Below are 20870 nucleotides of genomic sequence, written 5' to 3' on the forward strand. Positions count from 1 at the left end.
TAACCTATTAATTTTATGTTGACACTGAAAGATATTTCTAATAATAAAAAAAATTAAAGCTAACCATATTTAGAACCAATTAGTCTTTTCCTGGTGGAGCTAGGAAGAATTGTATAAATTAGAAAGAAATAAGTCAGGATGCAGTGATTTGCAGAAAAAATAAATTGGTTCACAGGAAGTTACCAATATTAAGGTATCATACAACTTATCTTCTTTATATAAAGACTTAAGATAATTTTAGTTTGATAACAGAAAAATAATAAAATATTATATTAGATAATAAAGTAATGAATCGATTTCTGTAGGGATAATAAAACATAATTTATATAAATATGTGGTAGTCCAAAACCAGTTTCCACACATTCTCATCAAATCCACAATATTCAGTGTAAAATAAAAGAAACCATATCCTATACAAAGTAGAATCTGAAATAAAATTTTACAATGAGGAACTGAAATCTTTCCTAATTTTCGGTAAGTGTCTTTTCGTGGTATTTTCCCCTTCCAAAAGAAAACAATTCACTTGCTCTGTTTTAGAATACCAATTTCTTAGAATCCTAATAGAATTATTTTAGGATATTATCATAACCATTTATTAAGCAATATGTTAAACAACATGCTAATATACTTAATCTCTGTACTCCAGCCACATCTTGTGTTTACAGGGATAAGAAAGGAGGTATACTGCAAATACTGTCATTTGAGTTTTCGATACTTTTGTTGTAAGAAATTATAAGAGAAATATTTTCTCTTTTGAGAAAGGAGGACAGAAGAAAATAGGCGAGAATAAAAAAAAGTACTGAAAAAGGTGAAGAACGTAGGAGAAATCGTCAAGTGAGAAGAGGTGAGGATGGTAAAGTAAAGAAAACTTAGAAGAAAAATCTAAAAAATAAAGACAACAATTATACATATTTAAAAAGGAGAGAAAGCACATTGGTGTTAGCCAATATTGTGGTACTGAATCCACTCAATGAACTACTCCTTCCAGGCAACAGGATAAGGGCAGGGCAGGGGGAAGGGATTTTTGAGTTTTAATGGGTCACCACACTCTCCATCCATTCTGATTACATTGGCTTCCCTTTCAAACAATACTCGCCTGTTGTTCTGAGGTTGAAGGAACAAGAGGGTGAAGAAAGAGTCACAAATGAGAGACTAGAGTGAGAAGAAGAGAATAAAGGAGACACTGCTGAGAATTATATAAATGAAGTCAGAATGACCTTTCCAGATAACTCAATAGTCCTTTATCTCGTTCCCTTCTCCCACCCCCATGACATCAGCTGCATTCTTGTTCAGTAATGTTTACCATTTAGGGGGTAACAAAACCCACTAATTTACAGTGTTCATCTTCCATCTCTTACTGATCACTGTCAAACACCCTGACTGTTTGTTGTAGGCTATCTTCTTCTTGACTACCCCAACCTGGTTATTTTCCCTTCCAGTAGGCTTTATAGCCCCATCTACTGAACCCTTTCTTGCCATAACGTAGTCACCAGGTTCCAGAAGACTTTCCAAAGTAATAGTGAATATGTTTTAATATATACAAAAAATAAAAGGAAAATTTTCCAACTGCTAGATTCAACCATCACATACTCCATTCTTTTCAACTGATATTCCTAAGAAGAAAGTATCTTTTTTTAGTATGGATAGACTTTTATAACACTTACACACCAAAAACAGCAAAGACATGAAATTTTAACAGATTCATTAGGAATATGCCCAAATAGATTTAATAACTATAAGTAGACTCATCAGCTAAAAAAAAAAAGTGTTAAAAGTGCATCATGAGGGCAGAGTTGCTGGTTCAAACTATGCCGAGGTATCTCCCAGAGAGGAATGTAGTGGCAGATGAAGTAGAAAAAATCTTGGGAGATTCCAGCAGCCTTTGAGGAGTTGGATCTTCACTGGCAGGGAAGACATGCAATAGGGCTCAGTCTGCTTTGCTTGGATGCTCATGAGTTTTTCTTCTTCCTACCTGGCAGCCAGTTTCTCAGCCACAGAAGTATGTTGATAAGAAAAGCTTAAAAGCCACTTATAATAAAAAATATAGCAACGTGAAAAAGGACATAAAACTTCCAGTTTCATTTTAAATAAGAAAATATATATATTTAAAAGAGCAAACTGTAAATACACACACACACATCTAATTGAACATCTTGAAGATATACCATACTAGCAATTTCAAAAATAGTATTTGAATTCATCTGTGATTATTCAACTTTCTCAGACTCTTAGGGGAAAATTTCACATTGCTTTTCTAGGTATTTTATAATAAGAAAAGTAGTCAAATTTTATATTGTACATTACTACCTATAACAATAGGGAATTTTATAATTATAGAAAAATACTAACAGCTAATAACATTCAAAATATAAAATTAAAGATTACTCTTTTCATTCTTGAACCTATATTGGTATAGAATAATATTGGTAATATCTCACTATTCTGGTTAGTTAAATACTGGATTAAAATATGTATTTCAAAAGCATTAGGCAATATTTTAATGTAAATATATCATAACAAACCCCTAATATCCCTGGTTATGAATGCAGGGACAGAAGGGATAACTGTAGACTGCAAATAACTTATACTTGTTTCAACTAATTAATCGATCTATCAAACCTTTCATAATAACAACACTAAGATAATGTCCATTCCCTCACCTTTGTATACTGTCTCCTAAGAAGTAAAAGCCACTGCACAGACCACAATGGGGGCAATAGCAAGAAAGAGAGGACACAGCAGGGTGCATTTAATGAAAGATACCATTCATGCACAAATAGGGCTCAATTTGAACAAAAAGAAGGCAATCTGCTAATTGATCACATTATTAAGGTCACTTTGATGGAATTCAACATAATTTCCTGTCAGACAATGTCTCTATCCAAAATCAATTTGTAGGTTGCAGTAGCAGTCTGCTAAGGACTTGGACTCCAATTGGCCCAACTGTTGTAGTAGATAAAGGGAGGTTGGAAAGTTAATTTCTGTGGAACTTCTAACACATGCCTGGCGTTGTGTTTTATGTATCTTGTCTATCTGGAGGAAGGGAGTGAGAGAGGATGTAGCAGTAAAGTTAAATTTCAACCCCATTTCTAATTTCAATTAAGCCGAACCACTACCCAAGTTATGTAAATTCTCACTTCCTCTATTCTCTACCCTTGGCTCTGTGTGACCTCTCCTTGAACCTGAAGATTTACTTACAGGATTGTGGGAATTCCTCCCCTTTTGTTTGATAATCTTACAATTTGAGTTTGGGGAGGGAGTATAATAAAACTGAAGTAAGAGCATGGACCTTGGAGTCAGTGAGCTTTGAGCTGTGGGTGGGTTAAATAATCATTCAGTCTCCACATACACCTTCTTCATAGGATTATTGTGAGGAGTTATTAACATAAAATATGTGAAGGGCTTAACATGATGCTTGGCACACTGTAAGAACTCAGGAAGTGTTGGCTCCGGTTATTATTATTGAAAAGATAAACTCAAATAGTTATCATGACTCACTCAAAAAATCTATAGGTCAATTTCAGAGCAAAAACTGAAACCAAGTTCCTCTAACCATCATTCTGTTAGTTTCTAATATTTTAGAATATTCCTGCAATAGAAAGATATGTTGACACATTCTCACAGTATTTAAATATCACCAATCCATATAAATTTTACTGGTTCACTTTAAGTCTTTTAAAGACTTTCATATTCAACAGACATGAGAATCTTTGCTCCACAAAGAGTATCCTTTTAACAACTTTATTTCTCATTAGAGACTAATTTCTATCCTCTTAGTATTGACCAACTGGAAATAGGTCAAACTATCCAACAGACATCATATTTGCTAAGGTCACATTGTTGAAGAGGAGGCAGTGTGAACATCAGGAGGAGCTGCCAATCTACTTAAGCAGCTGTTTTATCCCACTGTCCAAATCCTCATCCTAGAGGACAAGAAACTACTCAGGATAATCACTTTGTACTGTATAGTTTCTAGTCATGAGAACTTACTCATCATCAAAACTGTCACACAGTGGAAAGGCTCTGTTGATTACCAATATTCTCTATTAATTAGCCTCAACTAGCTAACAATAATTAGTATTAACTTTATACCCCATACATATAGTTTTTCATACTTTCATTAACTTTTATTCACTTAGAAAATGAACTTATTGAAGAAATGTCATAAGTTTAATTATCAGTGTTCAGGAGCCTCTCCAAGATATTACAAACTTCTCATTCAAACCAAATTTAAAATAGCATCTGCCTTAATATCAAAATCACTGAGAAAGATCAGACTTTTCACATGAGTCTTCTTACCCTCCAAATATAGTCTTTCTTCTATGACTAGAACAGGCAAAACCAAATTTAGTTAAAAGGTACAGTAGGAAATAATTACTTACTCTTAAGAGTCAGTGAGTAATAAATAGAACATTTACCAGGAAAAAAAATGTTTTTCTTTTAAAATGTGGATTATAAATCAATAATCAGATTATTTTAATGTTAACTTCACTTTTTAAAAACCATATATTTTATTTTGGCAGAGATAGAGCAAGTGAGATAGAAACTAGTCCAAAATTAAAATCATATGATGTTAATTTTTAAAATCTAAGATTAAGAAAAATTGCCCTTGAAAATCTACTATAGGCACATAATGTCACTGTCATTCTCAGCCTAGAAAGGGAATCATGAGGTTCAAAGAACAAAAAAAGAAAAAAAAAATTATGAACTTATTTAGTTAAGTGCAATAGTTTTAAAACTTAAACTATAGTTCTCTTTTGGGAAATGAACAGCTAATTCAGCTACTAAAATTTAAAATAAAAAAAGTGACATGAAAATAAATCAATCTGCCAGATACTTTAATGAACAAATCAATGTTAAAGTAGATAAATGAATGTATGGTGCTATAAAACATATCTACTAGGTAACTTGATAATTTTTTTAAATGAAACTTAAAAGTTATACTAAAAAATTTGAATTTGTACACACTATCACTTTAATTTCTATTCCAAAATGGTCATCCCAGTTCATGGGGTAATATTATCCATATAGAATTCTACATCTAACATCAGCCACCAACAATAAATCCTCATGTTATTTTAAAACAATGCCTTATCAAATTTCTTAAGATAATTAAGAAAAATAGTGATTCAGTTATTTTTCAAAAGGCTATTTAAATATTTTATACAGAAACAGGCATTTCATTTCATTGTTTTCTTTTAAAGACTTAAGCAATCTTTGTATTAGTTCCTCCCACTGACTTGTAAGGTAATTATACATACCACAGTCTGATGATTAACTTGAATCACTTCATCGCCAGCATGGATCTTCTTGCACCGATCCGCAGGTGACTAAATTAAACATAAAGGAAATGATAAAGAATGTAAGTTTTATCAATCATTTCCTCTCTATGGAAACACTATCATAAGTTCACTCCTTTAAATTAGATCAAGAGCTTAATTATAATCTTCATAAAATTAAACTAAAAAAAATGTTACTAATATTCGATATTTAATTCAGATGACCATTATATCTACTACTGTAGGCAAGAATCCCTTAGAAGAAATGGAGTAGCCCTCATAGTCAACAAGAGTCCGAAATGCAGTACTTGGATGCAGTCTCAAAAATGACAGAATGATCTCTGTTCGTTTCCAAGGCAAACCATTCAGTATCACAGAAATCTAAGCCTATGCCCCAACCAGTAATGCTGAAGAAGCTGAAGCTGAACGGCTCTATGAAACTCCAATACTTTGGCCACCTGATGCGAAGAACCGACTCACTGGAAAAGACTCTGATGCTGGGAAAGACTGAAGGCATGAGTAGGGGACGACAGAGGATGAGACGGTTGCGTGGCATCACCAACTCAATGCACCTAAGTTTGAGCAAGCTGCGGGAGTTGGTGATGGACAGGGAAGCCTGGCGTGCTGCAGTCCATTGGGTAGCAGAGAGTCGGACAAGACTGAGCGACTGAACTGACTGAATATTTGATATACTATTTGTATTCTATGTAAAACTAATGACAGAAAGTAGGAATGTAAGACAATATATAGATATTTATGTTGTAAAAGACCATTATGTTTCTGAGACCATTAGGGAAACATAATAACGGCAGATTGTAAACAGGCAACCCTCTCAGTAGTTCTACTGGGCATCTGGTTCAAAAATATATATGTTAAAACATAATCTTTTAAAACTTTGGTCTTTTTCATTTAATACAAATAATTCACATTAACTTCAGCAAATATTTTCAAGTACATCTTTATGATCAGCACCAAAGCTGTGTCAACTAATGATTATATTGCTAATTTATTTCATCATTAATACCATCAATTCTGAATAAATGAGAAAAGCAAATTGAAAGGATAGCCATTAGGTCAAAGTTACATTAAATAACATTATTTTCAGTATCTAACTACAAGAGAATCCTATTTCTAATGTTTCATGCAGCATAATACATTGGCAAAACCACATTAAATAAACTAAAATGCCAACATTTATACAGGATGTAACAATTTTATCATTTTTCCTCTTTATTCCCCAAAGAGATTAAAAACAAAAACAAACAAGAAAAAAAAACCTAGTAAACTAATATTGCCAAGTTTTCTGAAGTTTTTAGGAAACTAAAATGAGATTTAAGATAGAAATTTCATAATACTGTAAGAATTTAAAATACTGTACTATTCTTTATTTTTCCCTCTAATGACTATTGATTATGTATATCAGACATTTTAATGATAATATGCATATGGGCTTTTGAATAGACAGAAAATGTATTTTATGAAAAAAATGTATTTGTGTATTTATATGTGTGTTAATTTATCAAACACAACTATAAATACTATAATACAATTCATTATTATCTATTGAAAGGAAAAGAAGGATGATATGGTGATGGAACTGCAAAGTAAAATGCTACTTTTAAGACACTGGAATAGGATTTTCTTTAAAAATTATTTATAATAGGCTAGAATCCAAGGTTAGATGGTATCTCAGGGAATTCCACTTATTGAAGGAGTAACACAGCCACACAATTAAGAGGGTAGTTTACCTAGGATGTCAACTCAACTTTAAGAATAGTGTCACAACAAGAAAAAAACAAGCATTTATTTCACAGCACCTACCAAATCAGACAAGACCATGTAACACTTCTGAAAAGTTTGTAAATAGAGCTGTAACTATAGAGTCAGTCCCAGTGCTATTTGGCTTACAATTGATCCTTTTAAATGAGTGTATGAAAAAAAAATCAAGTCAATGGCTCTAATTCATAATGTAAAAGAGCTTGATAGTTGCTACATAAAATTCAAAGAAACTGAAACAAATTTTTGCACAGGGAAGTGAAAAAGGAAACAATTCATACAAAGTATAGACTTTCAGTGTTAAAATTCATCCTAGAGAGAGTTTATCCAAACCCCTAGTTTTACAAAGGAAAAACTAAGAAACTAGGGTATAGCAAAACAAAGTAACTTACCCACTTAGTGAGCAGCTTTACTAAGACTTAACACAGATCTAATGATAAATGATTTAGGGTACCAAAAATAGTGAAATACTTTCAAGAAAAAAGAATTAAATGATGAACTAGTAACATACCATTTATATCTGAACTACTCATAGAATCAATCCTTCTTTGGTCACTCATCCATTTATAAAATATTACTAATTAATATAAACAATGCATAGTGCTCAACTTTTTTTTTTAACAGACTCCATACAATGTAGAGAGATTGTTTTGATCAATTCTTCAAGATACAGTTAGTTCAAAATAACCACTTCTGTGATTCCTTCCTTGTTTTTATTTGGCAGCATTTACTATTTTTTCCTTTGTCCATCTATGCAAATTTCAGTACCTGTTTACACAGATAAATCTGTACTTGTATGCCTTAGGGGCAGCAAGTTAGTTTAATTTAAAATTTTTTTCAATACCTAGTTTTAAGTCTGGAACACAACAGACATAAAGCAGAGTTTTGCTAAATGAACAAATGATCAAACAAATGATCAGTGGAATGTACACACCAATGAGAATGATCAATCAGTGACAAGAGTATAGTTTATAAGTATCTCACTGCATTTAAAAATGTTAAACAGTTGACAATATGCAAATAACGTATCCTTGATCTCATTTAACTCTTATATTTAATAACAATGAGATGCCAGCACAAAACTGCAACTTCAATGTATTTCACCATTCACAAGAAACTAAGTGAAGTGGAGGGGGAAAGAAATCAACAAATGGTTAAAGTAATAGGTGAATTAGATGAAATACTGTTGTCTTTAAAAAAAAACGCTGGTAAAATGTTGAGAACAATAATAACTTGAGATTTAACTAATTTCACCTCAGTCTTCTTTGAAGGAACATGTTATAAACATGATTTGTCAGAATTTCTGAAAGAAAAATATCTGAAGCTCAAAACCTGCTTAAGAGAGTGGGATGGAAATCTGGGACAACCAAATGCAGAAATAATGACTTATTATGCAACTCAAATCTATTATAGTGATCATGTTAATGTCCAACACAATCATTTCACATTTCTATAGCTCTTTCTTTATAGTACAGTCTTTCATATTTATTATCTTATTTAATTTTCACAATAACCTAGTGAGGTATGCAGTACAGATAATATATTATTTACGATTTATAGTTGAGGACGGAGAAGGAAATGGCAACCCACTCCAGTATTCTTGCCTGGAGAATCCTGTGGACAGAGGAGCCTGGTGGGCTGTTGTCCATAGGGCTGCACAGAGTCGGACACGACTGAAGCAACTTAGTATGCACGCATGCATGCACAGTTGAGGAAATCAAAGCAGTGAGAGTGTAAATGACTCGTCAGAAATTACACTGTCAACAAAATCAAAATTGGGTGTACAGCCTAGACTTAGTGACTCTGACCTACTGCTTGCAGTGGAGCAGGTCTCAAAACCACCTTTTTTAAAAAAAAATATAAATTTATTTATTTTAATTGGAGGTTAATTACTTTACAATATTGTATTGGTTCTGCCATACATCAACATGAATCCACCACAGGTATACACGTGTTCCCCATCCTGAACCCCCCTCCCTCCTCCCTCCCCATACCATCCCTCTGGGTCATCCCAGTACACCAGCCCCAAGCATCCAGCATCATGCATCGAACCTGGACTGGCTATTCGTTTCATATATGGTATTATACATGTTTCAATGCCATTTCCCCAAATCATCCCAGCCTTGCTCTTTCCCACAGAGTCCAAAAGACTGTTCTATACATCTGTGCACCTTTTAAAAGAGAATCTCTTATTAAAAAACAGACTGGTCTCCAGAGCTAATTCAGTAGGTCTGGGGTGGGGCATTCCCAAAGGAAGCTGATGCTGCTGGTCCAGGGATGGACTTCACTGTGAAAATGGGCCGATCTATATCATGCTGCCCCTTCACTGAAAAAAGTTCAATTATACTTCAGGTATTCAGGAAACCTAACTTATCTGATGTTTCTTTCTTACACAATTTAAGTTTCCTAATAAAACTACACTATTTGTCAGATGGAGGTGGATTCTTTTAGATATTACAATAACTTGTCATGAATCAGAAAACATTTAACAAATCTCTGGCTTTGAACACAAAACATCTGATTTACTTCAGATAAATAGATATTCTCAACTAACAAAAATGACTGAAATTCTCCCCAAATCAGTGCTTACTAACTCAGTATGTCTTTTTAGTTGTATATTTTAATCTGTTTATTTCCTCAGAAGTCAACCGGAATTATGTAAGTGCCATAAGATGGTTAACAATAAAAGACAAAACATACTCCAAAATTTGAAATGTTAGAATACTTACATTTTCTGTAGTTCCAGTAATTACATGGAGGCCATCATATGTTGATTTAATATACATACCCTAAAAAAACACAAAAAGACAGCATAGGAAAACAAATGAAAACTGAAATATTTTCAAGGATATTATAACCTCATTTACAAAAAGAATTGCCCTATCAAGTTAAAATTGCCATTGCCGCAGGGATGAATCCATGATTCAATAAGGCTGTCTTTAAACTTTAAGAAATTCCTATCTGAATGTTCTGGCTTCTAAAGTTTGCCTGAAGAAGCCTGTACTCAGCTTAATCAAATGATTATTTGAATAGTGAACTTACAAAATGCCTCATGGTAATTCAATATCCTGAAGAACATAGTTCACTCTCCTCAAAATCCATACTACATGTGCTATGGCAAAATAAAAGTTACAATGGGAAATTCAAATATTGGGATATTATTAGTTTATTATATTTGATACATATTATACAATAAAAAGTAGGTTTCTATAGAGCCACTACAGAACTACTGGACACAGAAGAATGATAAAATATTGTTTATATAAAATTTTTTTTCTGTTCCTCTTTTGTGGTATCTTACAAATTCTGTCTTAATCTTATTGCTGAAGTTTTAATAATTACATCCAATGACCTATCAATAATTAACAGGTGGAATTGCCTGGCAGTGCAGTGGTTAGGGCTCCACACTCACTGCTGAGGGCCCAGGTTCAATCCCTGGTTGGGAAATTAGATTCCACAAGCTGCACAATGTGGCCAAAAATGAATAAATATTTAAAATTAAAATCATAATAATATTAATTTAGAGGTAATGTGTGGCACCCCTCCTCCCAATAAAGAAGAAATTCCGTTTCCATTTAAACAAAGTGATTTCAGAAAAAGCTTCATTAAAGATAAAATATTATCTAGAAATCTTCAAATTATTAAAGTTTTAAGAACAAATGAAACCTTTAAGTTATGCCAGTTATGACAGGACCCTAAAAGAAATTACAAGAAAGGATTCACATTTTAAATACTGAAACATTTTCATTTAAATAAATCAGAAAAAAAAATAGATGATTCTCTGAATGGCCTTTTTTCCTAAGGAACATTCTAATAAAAAATTTACTGAGTTTTACTTTGAAACTAATTTGCATCTCAACTAATGACTTCAAAAATTAAACAATACTAACTTTAAAATAAACCTGAAGCCTGAAATATAAGGGACTTAGTAACTAAGAACAATCATTTTGAAAAAAGAAGACATTTAAATAATTATGTGTAGACAATTGCAGTGTTAATTTCCTATACCTGGATGTTAACATTTTGATATCTAAATGTACTTGTGTTTTCACTAAAAATAACTAAGAAATAAAAACAAGAAGCAATAAGCTCATGGCCTGGAATTATTAAGAAGTCATTGGGTAGGTTTTAATTCAGAAAAGTCATTTCAGTAATGTCATATGTCTAAGATGTTGGTATCAGTTCAGAGACTGTTTAAGCCTGGATTTCTTACTGTGAAACAAAATAAACGTAATTTTACAGGATGTTCATTTATCTGTGAATTCTAATTTCTTATATGAAAGTTCATCATTTTATATGAAATAAATAACTAACCTCAACAAACATAAAAATGGAAATTAATTAAGAAATTGGTTAGTTCTTGGCTACAACCATATGGTAATATTCAACCTTATACAGGTGACAAGTATATAACATACTTTATTTAATCCCATTATTTATTGGAAGGTAATACAACAGTGCTACATAGAACAGTGCTGCAATCACTTCCCCCATGGGAGTTACCAAATGACATCAAATTAATAAAGAATTTTTAAGTACATTTGTAAGAGCGAAACACTAAATTTTGTTTTAGTTTTTTTACATAGAAGGATTGTGAGAGGATTAAGTGGAAAAAAAACAGTGAAATAAAACAATATAGCAATATATAACTTGGACATACACAACAATCATCACTCAACATTATCTATCACTATCATCACTAACAGCTACTTGTTACAATCTGCTAAGGATTGTGTTAGTGTTTGACATTTATTTACAATGGTCTGTGTGGTACACACTATGTTTCTCTCTGTTTCAGGAATAAGGAAACTGAGTTACTGATAGACTGGGCAGGTCTGCCAAAGGAGGTGAAGCTGTGTTTCGAGCCCAGACAATATTCTCAACCATGAGGCTCCTAATTTACAGATTTATTAACAGAAGGGTTGTCTACCTTCACTTTCCTTATTAGAACAGAATATTTGGGAATTGTAGATACTGAGTCAAACAGTCACTGTTTAACATCCATTCTAAAAAGATGAAGACCTCTCTAGCACACATATACTAAGTTCAATGTGGTTATAAAAGAATAACTGGGTTTGACCTTTTACAAATTTATTTTAATCACCTACCTCTTCTGACAACTGCAAGTAAAAGTTGATTATATTTCTCTCCACACTTCTTTCAACAGTGCATTACTGATTACGAATTAAGGTGTTTGACAAGAGCTCTATATAATTTCTTAAATGATTATGTCATAAAGAAAGTCTGGTCTCCTAAAATAAATATTTAGAAAAATCATTATATTCATCAGGATAATAAGAACTCATGGAGATAATCTAGTTATGACTCAGGAAATGAAATCTGTATGCAATTACTACACATACCAGGAACTTTTAAAATGGCAATTGTAAGCTAAAGCAAGTTATCAATTAGTTATAGGAAGAGGATTTCATCATTATGTATAATTAAATGTGTAATTTATATTAAAGCTAATTTTTTTTTCAGATGGACAAAGTATATTTTTTTAAATGCTTAAATAAATAAGGATCTAGCTATGTATACAGTTCAGTTTTAGCAACTTCATAGTTATGAGCAATAAAACAAATAAAACATATTTTTAAAATGCCACATAGAATGAAGATATTTTGTTTTATGCAACAAACCATTCATTGTAACTGCTTTTCATAATCAAGACTGACTTCTTCAGCTTTTTCATCTTTCTGGTGGTACTAACAAGGAAAATGGCCAAAAGTCAGGCACAAACAGAAAGTAAGAGAAGAAACAAGTTACTTGGATGCGTTTCAAACTAATCATCTTCTGAATAATGAAGAGTTCACAGAAATACATCTGATCGCTTGGTCACCTCTCAGAAAGGGTCAAACAGCAGAAGGACATGTAATTCAAATGGTTCTTTTTTTGGGACTGAGACAAATCTGGTTTTCCATTTCATCAAAATCTTCATTCTTCCTTCCTTCCTTTTTTCTTTTAAAGCAATTAATTAATTCTGGAGCTGACTCCAACAGCTCCCTGTCTTCTGTTCAGCTTACCAAAATGACATTTGCTTTACTGTCTTCAAATGGCGGTTAACCAATGGAGCCAAAGCAACCTCACAGTCAAGTCAATGGAATAAAGCATTTTAGGAGCGAGTCCAAGTGCCTAAACAGCAAAAGAACTCTCTAAAGCAAAGAGGCTTTCTCAAGGTTGCTCCTTAAGCCCTTTCCTCTCTATTCTTTCCCATCTCTTGGCTCTGATCTAGTTTTGATATATTCCAATAGTTCTCATTTTCCTTTCTTTAACTTTTTGCTAATTATTGTTATTTAAAAGCGTTTTAGAAGCTAGCTTGATATATTTTAACCATTACTAAGCACAATGCCCACTATTCCTTATAATGCTCAGGACTCTCAAAACTAAGAAGTCCTAGGACTACTTTGACTACTTAGGCAGAAAGTTGATGAACAATCTATCTAGTTTATCAGTGCAAGAATAAAGCCCGTTACCTTTTACCTATGAGAGATGTTCTGCTTTGAAAGAGGCAGAAGATCATCTGCAGATGTTTTAAACTGATTAAACTTCATTAAAGCTTGGTATTCTCCCATGTTTTTCTGTTCCTTTCCTTCATTTAAACACTTCTATGGCTAAGCTCATGCTAAATGTCACCCAAATCCTCAAATCTATTTCAAATGTGACTAAACTTAAATCAAGTGATTGATTTTTTTTATTATTTTATTTTTTTTTAATTTTAAAATCTTTAATTCTTACATGCATATTGATTTTTAAAATGATACCTTGAGTAAAGTTACATAAGATTTTTATTCAGTCATCTCCCCTTTAACATGAATCACATGAAACGGTTTTTCACATAACCCCTTTTATTAATATTCAATATGTTAGCTTTTTCTTTTCGTCCCTTGGAAATATTTTCCCAATGAAATGGTGCTGATTACCCTTTTAAATGGATTCCGCTAAGTAGTTCTAATTTTAAAGTCATCCTCCTGAACTTCTCGTACCTCCTTTTAGCTACCCCAAGTTTAACTGTGGGATAATGGAACAAACTTTGGTAAATTGCACCTCATTTAGATTTACCTGGATTTAATCTCTGCCTCTATTGTATGTTACCTTAATGTCATACACGGCAAACTGGTGAGGATCTATGATACCATTTTCTCATTAATACCTACTCTACAGAGTTGTGAGGATGATACCTGGTTAATGGTAGGTACTCACTCCTTCCTTTTCTCTACCAGCTCTCTTTCAGAATAACTGAACCTGGTTCTTGGCATTTTAAGTTCATGACTATTCCAAAGAGCACATCCAGCTCTACATACTTGAAATTTAAAAAATAAAAGACCCCTGTCCAGGGGGTCTTTTGAAAATAAAAATCAAGGTTTCATCAAGTCCATAAATGAGCACTGTGTTGACTCACTTCACATGGTTATTTTCACCTCATTATTTCAGTGGAAATTAGAGGGAATATTCAGGCTTTTTTCTCAGGACAATACTGCCCTCAGAACTGCAAATTCATAGAGCTACAGGGAGCTTTAAAGAGGATCTAGTCCATCCCTTAGCACTCTTGCCTGGAAAATCCCATGGATGGAGGAGCCTGGCAGGCTGCAGTCCATGGGGTCATGAAGAGTTGGATACGACTGAGCGACTTCCCTTTCATTTTTCACTTTCATGCATTGGAGAAGGAAATGGCAACCCACTCTGGTGTTCTTGCCTGGAGAGTCCCAGGGACGGGGGAGCCTGGTGGGCTGCCATCTACGGGGTCGCACAGAGTCGGATACGACTGAAGCGACTTAGCAGCAGCAGCAGCAGTCCATCCCTTCCTGCCCCTTACATTCTACAGATGGAAATATCACAGCCAAGGAGGTTTAATTTACTTCCTCACCTCTCCCATATCCCACTCACAGCTCTATTTTATGGAAGTGATTTGTATCCAGAATTTCTGTCTCCTACTCTAATATTACATAGTAGCAGTTCATAATTTCTCACAGTGCAAAGCACGCTTAAAGAACTTTCTTTCCTTCAGAACTACTAAAAGGGGAGATTTTAAAGAAGGAAAATCTTTAATACTATGGGTAGAAAGATGCTTTAAATAAAATCGGACTTTGTAAAACATAACTAAAAGGAAGTAAGAATTAAAATCATAAATATTACTTCAAATAAGTTTATAAACATTAAGATAAATTCTAAAACTAATAAAAATATAGCTAATAACACTTATAGGTTACAATGATGACATACTTTGGCTATATTTGAGATGCTAATTTCCATCTTTCCAGGAAAATACAGATACAAGCCACAAAAAGACAGGGAACTATGATTACTCAAAAGTAATTTGTTAAGCATCCAGAGAAAAGTCGTTCTATAGAAAACAGGACTTTAAGCCAAAAAAATCACTGGTGACCAATGAAGGTGTTGCTCCCAGAAACCGTTCTATATATATACACACACACACACACATATATATACACACTTACACATATACCACACACATACATTCAATCGAAGAAGGAAGGCCACATAAAAAGTTAAACCTGCACAGGAATCTATAAGAATATATTATCTGAATTACACTGTTAACAGTAGTTTTTAAGATTTCTATTTTCTAAAATATCCTTATTAGTATTCTTGGAAAATTCACCTATAGGGAGAGTAGAAACATGGTAGCATCAAACTATCATGAAATAGTTGTGTGGTAGGCAAGATGTTCTCCAGTCAGTTTCCTGTTTTTCTTTTTTTTTCATCTCTCACTTATTAATAGTAATATTATATGCTTTCTTTCTAGAGGCTCATTAAAAGACAAGGTATGCCTTGGGTTAAACTTAGAATCAATAAAATTTTTAATCAGGTGAACAAAATATAGAAGATTATCTTTATTATGACAGAATAAAAAATACATCTCATAGATGTTAGCCTAGTTTTAGTGATATCTACCTGCTTACTTACCCTTAAAAGAAAGAAAAGATGTGAATTATAAAGAATATTGGGTTTATTTAGCCTATACAATCTAAGGGAAGAGAGACCTATTAAAACGAACAAACAAAAGCAAAATAAACAAAACACCGATTTGCATCAGCAGGTAACACTGCAGTTTTTATTATGAAATTCTTAAATTTCCTGTAAATCTAAGGAACTTTGATGGAGAAGGCAATGGCACCCCACTCCAGTACTCTTGCCTGGAAAATCCCATGGACGGAGGAGCCTGGAAGGTTGCAGTCCCTGGGGTTGCTGAGGGTTGGACCCAACTGAGCGACTTCCCTTTCATTTTTCACTTTCATGCATTGAAGAAGGAATTGGCAACCCACTCCAGTGTTCTTGCCTGGAGAATCCCAAGGACGGGGGAGCCTGGTGGGCTGCCGTCTCTGGGGTCGCACAGAGTCGGACATGACTGAAGTGACTGAGCAGCAGCAGCAACGAACTTTGATAAGAGTTAAAAATGTAACTAAAGCTAATTTATTTACCAAAGTAAACAGGCTAATTCAGAAATCATTATTTTAAATTTTCTCTCATTTTATCTTTATAAAACTTTTTATCATGACTAACTCCCACCACTTTAATTCCTTCCTCTAGGGGAGAAAAAAAAAAACCTATTCATTCTGTTAAAATTAATGAATTCTCATATTTGGGGGCTGCCCACCCATACTATTAGCTGTCTGTTGATGGACAGCAGCTTTGATAAACATGGTTTCTCTTACCAGCCCTTCACTTGGTTTGATGTTTGCCAGCTGAATCACTTCAAGGTGGGCAGACTGTGAAACTAGAGGATCTGATGACAGGGATATGATGTGGTCACAGACTCCAGAAAGAGTTTTACACTGAAAACAAACAAACAAAAAATTATGGTCAACACATGTTGTAAATAAATCACTTTTTTATTGTAATATCTTTTACAAGGAAAAAGAAAAAATAGAAGAAGGTACTTGGCATTTTATTTTATAATATCTGAATTAAAAAGATATTCAGGTTAAGAAATACACACACATAAAACACATCTATGTCTAAACTATAAATATAAGAAAGTGAAGTCGCTCAGTCGTATCCGACTCTTTGCGACGCTGTGGGATTCTCCAGGCAAGAATACTGGAGTGGGTTGCCACTTTCTTCTCCAGGGGATCTTCCAGACCCAGGGATTGAACCCAGGTCTCCCGCATTGCAGGCAGACCCTTTAACCTCTGAGCCACCAGAGCAGACCCCAATAAATATAAGAACTACACATCAAAATTGGAAGATCTCCTGGAGAAGGAAATGGCAACCCACTCCAGTATTCTTGCTTGGAGAATCCCATGGACAGGGGAGCCAGGCGGGCTACAGTCCATGGGATTGCAAAGAGTCGGACTTGATTGAAGCGACTTAGCATGAATGCATACATAAAAATATTCAAGAAAGTTATGGTTATGTTTTGTTTCTATTATTTGATTCATCAGATCTAAAATGAAACGATTGTATCAAAACAATCTTAATAACCTGAACACTTCTTGATACCAGCCACTGGATGGAAGAGAATTCAACAACTTCAAATACCTTGAAGGTTTTCTACTTTATGATCAGAAAAGTTAAAAAAAAAATCCAGCCAAAATCCAGGGAAAACGAATCTCACAAATCTGCTTGGTGAACTCCTCCCTCTCATTTGTCTAGATTTTCCTTCTCAAGGTTACCTTCTGCAAAGTTCCCCCTTCCTCCAGGCAAAGTTTGGCACTCCCTCAAACCTGCTTTCTCAACGTTCTATGAACTGTCCGAAACTGTATAGCTTCATTCAGAAGCCCTCTAAGGCTGGGACCACGTTCTACTCATCTCTGACTTCTCTTCCTCCCCTACCCTTGGGAGACAGATCCTAGAACATTTGTTGTTGTTGACTGAGGACACAAAATTAGTGCTTAAATTAGGATAAATCTATTCATACCTTCTATCCAACATGTTATATTTGTTCTGTGACCACTTCATTACTCTACTTAAGGGGGTCAGTTCCCTCAGGGCTCTTTATTTGCTGCATTCTCTACACGGTCCATGACCTTGGTCTCTGCTTGGTTCAGCTTTCTCACCCCACAGAAACTGCCTGGCTAAATTTCTCCCCCTTATTGCAGCCCTGCCCTTTGCATCTGCTTTTCATGGCTGCACGTTTACTGTGGCTATCAACCCCTAAGGACAGACCATGGACAGCATGGAAAGCATCAGCTTCGTATGAAGAGATGTGGGCAATCACCACACTGCCAGCTACTTGCTGTGTGTCTGTGAGCAAGTTATCTTATATCCTTGAAGTTCAGTTTACACATGTAGAAAATGAGGTAATAAAAATTATTTTATATGTTTTACACGACAAATCAGGATAATGAATATATATTTTAAAAGTCTAATACGGTTTCTATCCAAAGAAGACATCAAATAAATGTTTATTCTTCCCTTGTTGCTTTCTGTAAGCTCAAAGGGCTTGGTTCTCACTCATGGGATGAATTATCTTATTATTCTTAACTCCATGGCCTTGCTAATGATGTTACAATGACCAGTAATCATAGTGCATGGTCATAATGGGAAGTTCAAACCTCTTTACTCTCTCTGATGTTCAAGTTTCAATGCTTTCAAGAGATACCGTGTAGGTATTTACCCTGAAGCTGCTAAGCAAAGTGCGAACAGGAAGACTATCTCTCAGAACTATAGGGAACTGCACAGGGTGAGCGTCATAGGCATATGACTTGTGCACAAGGGCCTGCATTTAGTATTACACTCTGCTGGTGCCATTTTGGCATTCTTAATTCTTTTTGAACAAGGAGCTTCATATTTTCACTTTGCACTGGGTCTCACATATTATGTAGCCCATCCTGGGACGGTAGTTTCTGTGTTTTTTAAATTTCTTTTGAAAATATTCATCAGCAGCCAGGAGGAAAAAGACAGAATGGCAGCCCTTTACAAAAATGTCTACGGTTCAAATTGCTACTGTTTGATGGGAAGAAAGCAACTGGGGCAGATTTAAATCTTTTAACTGTTCCTTTCCTTTCTTAAGTGGTTTCATTTTCATTCTTATTTTCTCTCTATCTCAAGAGTGGCGGGGGGCAGGATGGATAACAATGTTAATATGAAGGGTTTCTATATAGAATACTTGAATTGCCTGATAATCTGAAAATAAATAGGAAGGTAAAGAATATATAAAAATGGCTCAACAAGTGTGTACTGCAACACTCAAGGCCTCATATAACACACTAGTAACGGGCAACAGTAGCTCTCCTATTCAAGTACTGGAAGCACTCAGAAGTGGAGGAGGAGGAAAAGAAGAAAAACTACACTGTAGGTATTTAAAAAAAAAACAATTAAATCTACCATATTAAGTTGCAAATCATTTTTTCAGATTTCTCTACTGAGTAATTTTATTTGTCAAATGCCTGCTATGTTCTAGGTCTGCTGGAAATACGAAAGATGAATAAAACATTGACTTTACTAGCAAAGCTATCAGGATTTAACAGATTAAAAACTTTGGAAAAAATAATAGAAAGACTTAGAAAAGAAACTTGGCTAGAACCTTGCTCCCTATTTGAGAGATAACGTACTAGAATCTTTATATTGTAGCATTTGGCACTTGGTTCAATAAGCCAGTTAGAAGGGATACAAAATGGCTCGGTTTCATATGCTAACTCTACACTCATTACTGTATCATACACCAAGCCACTGCAGGAAACCACATTAAGGGTACTACAGAAAAGTTCCAAGGAAGTTAGTATTTTTAGTTGTTTACTTATTTACTGAATTTGAAGTAGGGTTTAGAACTTTTTCTTTTTTTAAAATAATTTTTAAGGGTCCTTTTCCACTTACAGTTATTATAGAATATTGGCTAGATTCCCCACGTTGTACCACACATCCTTGAGCCTATTTTACACCTCACACTTTGTATCTCCCACTCTCCACCCCTAGATTTCTCTTCCCTCCCCCAGTGGTAACCACTACTTTGTTCTGTGATTTGGTTTCTTTTTTGTTATATTCAGTAGTGTGAATGAAAAAATACTGTCTGCCATATCCGCAAACAAAGGATGCAGAGACCACCAAGCCCTTAGCCACTGCAGCCACCCTCAAAGGTGCACCCCGAGAAGACTGAGAATGGGAAAGAAGAGGGTGCTGGCTAAGGTGTGTATCAAAAGAATTAATTTCAGTGAACCAGACTCCTGCATCTTCCCATACATGGGCAAGTACTAATTTCGTTAACTTGAGATGTTTGGTTTTCTTTAATTAACAGTGATCTTTTGATGTTCCCTAGTCTTTGTTGCAAAAACCCATATATACCCTGGTTACTCCCTAACCTCTTGGGAGCTGTTCCTCAGAACTATTTGAGAGGCTGCTTATAGGACTTGAGTTCTCAGACAGTCTACCGAATAAACCATAATTCTCAACTTTTAGGTTTTGCATTTTATTCAGTTGACACTAGTCTGTTGTAGATTTTAGATTCCACATGTAAGTGACATCTAAAGTATTTGTCTTTCTCAGTCTGACTTATGTCACTTACCATGATACCCTACACGTCCTTGTAAAAAGTTAATTTTTCCCTTCAGTGAAATTATAATATTATGCCATCATATTAACACACAGTATTATCTATTGCTACTTAATAGTGTATCCCACAGAAAGAAAATTAACTATAATATACTAAGAAAATACATTCTTTATTATTAAAAGTTAACATCAACACTACAGAGTACCTACCATGTGTGCTGCACAACGCTAAATACCTCATTATTTCATGCATCCTTTTAACAACTTTCCGAAGTAGTTATTATTATAGTCAGTTTAGTAGATGAGAACGGAGAAGGCAATGGCACCCCACTCCAGTACTCTTGCCTGGAAAATCCCATGGGC

General features: G+C 34.3%; 1 protein-coding gene across 5 annotated transcripts in view; it reads right to left on the bottom strand.

The window, feature by feature from the left end:
• CNKSR2 (connector enhancer of kinase suppressor of Ras 2) overlaps positions 1-20870 on the bottom strand; it is a 283532-nt gene that overhangs the window by 139272 nt on the left and 123390 nt on the right. For all 5 annotated transcript variants that reach the window (XM_018043877.1, XM_018043876.1, XM_018043878.1 and 2 more), the window contains exons 6-8: positions 16733-16852; positions 9785-9844; positions 5262-5330 (exon numbers count right to left, since the gene is read on the bottom strand). In XM_018043877.1, the coding sequence (XP_017899366.1) occupies positions 5262-5330; positions 9785-9844; positions 16733-16852 (249 nt within the window). The remainder of the gene's footprint in view (positions 1-5261; positions 5331-9784; positions 9845-16732; positions 16853-20870) is intronic.

This window comes from Capra hircus (genome assembly GCF_001704415.2).
Source record: "Capra hircus breed San Clemente chromosome X unlocalized genomic scaffold, ASM170441v1, whole genome shotgun sequence".
Lineage (NCBI taxonomy): Eukaryota > Metazoa > Chordata > Mammalia > Artiodactyla > Bovidae > Capra > Capra hircus.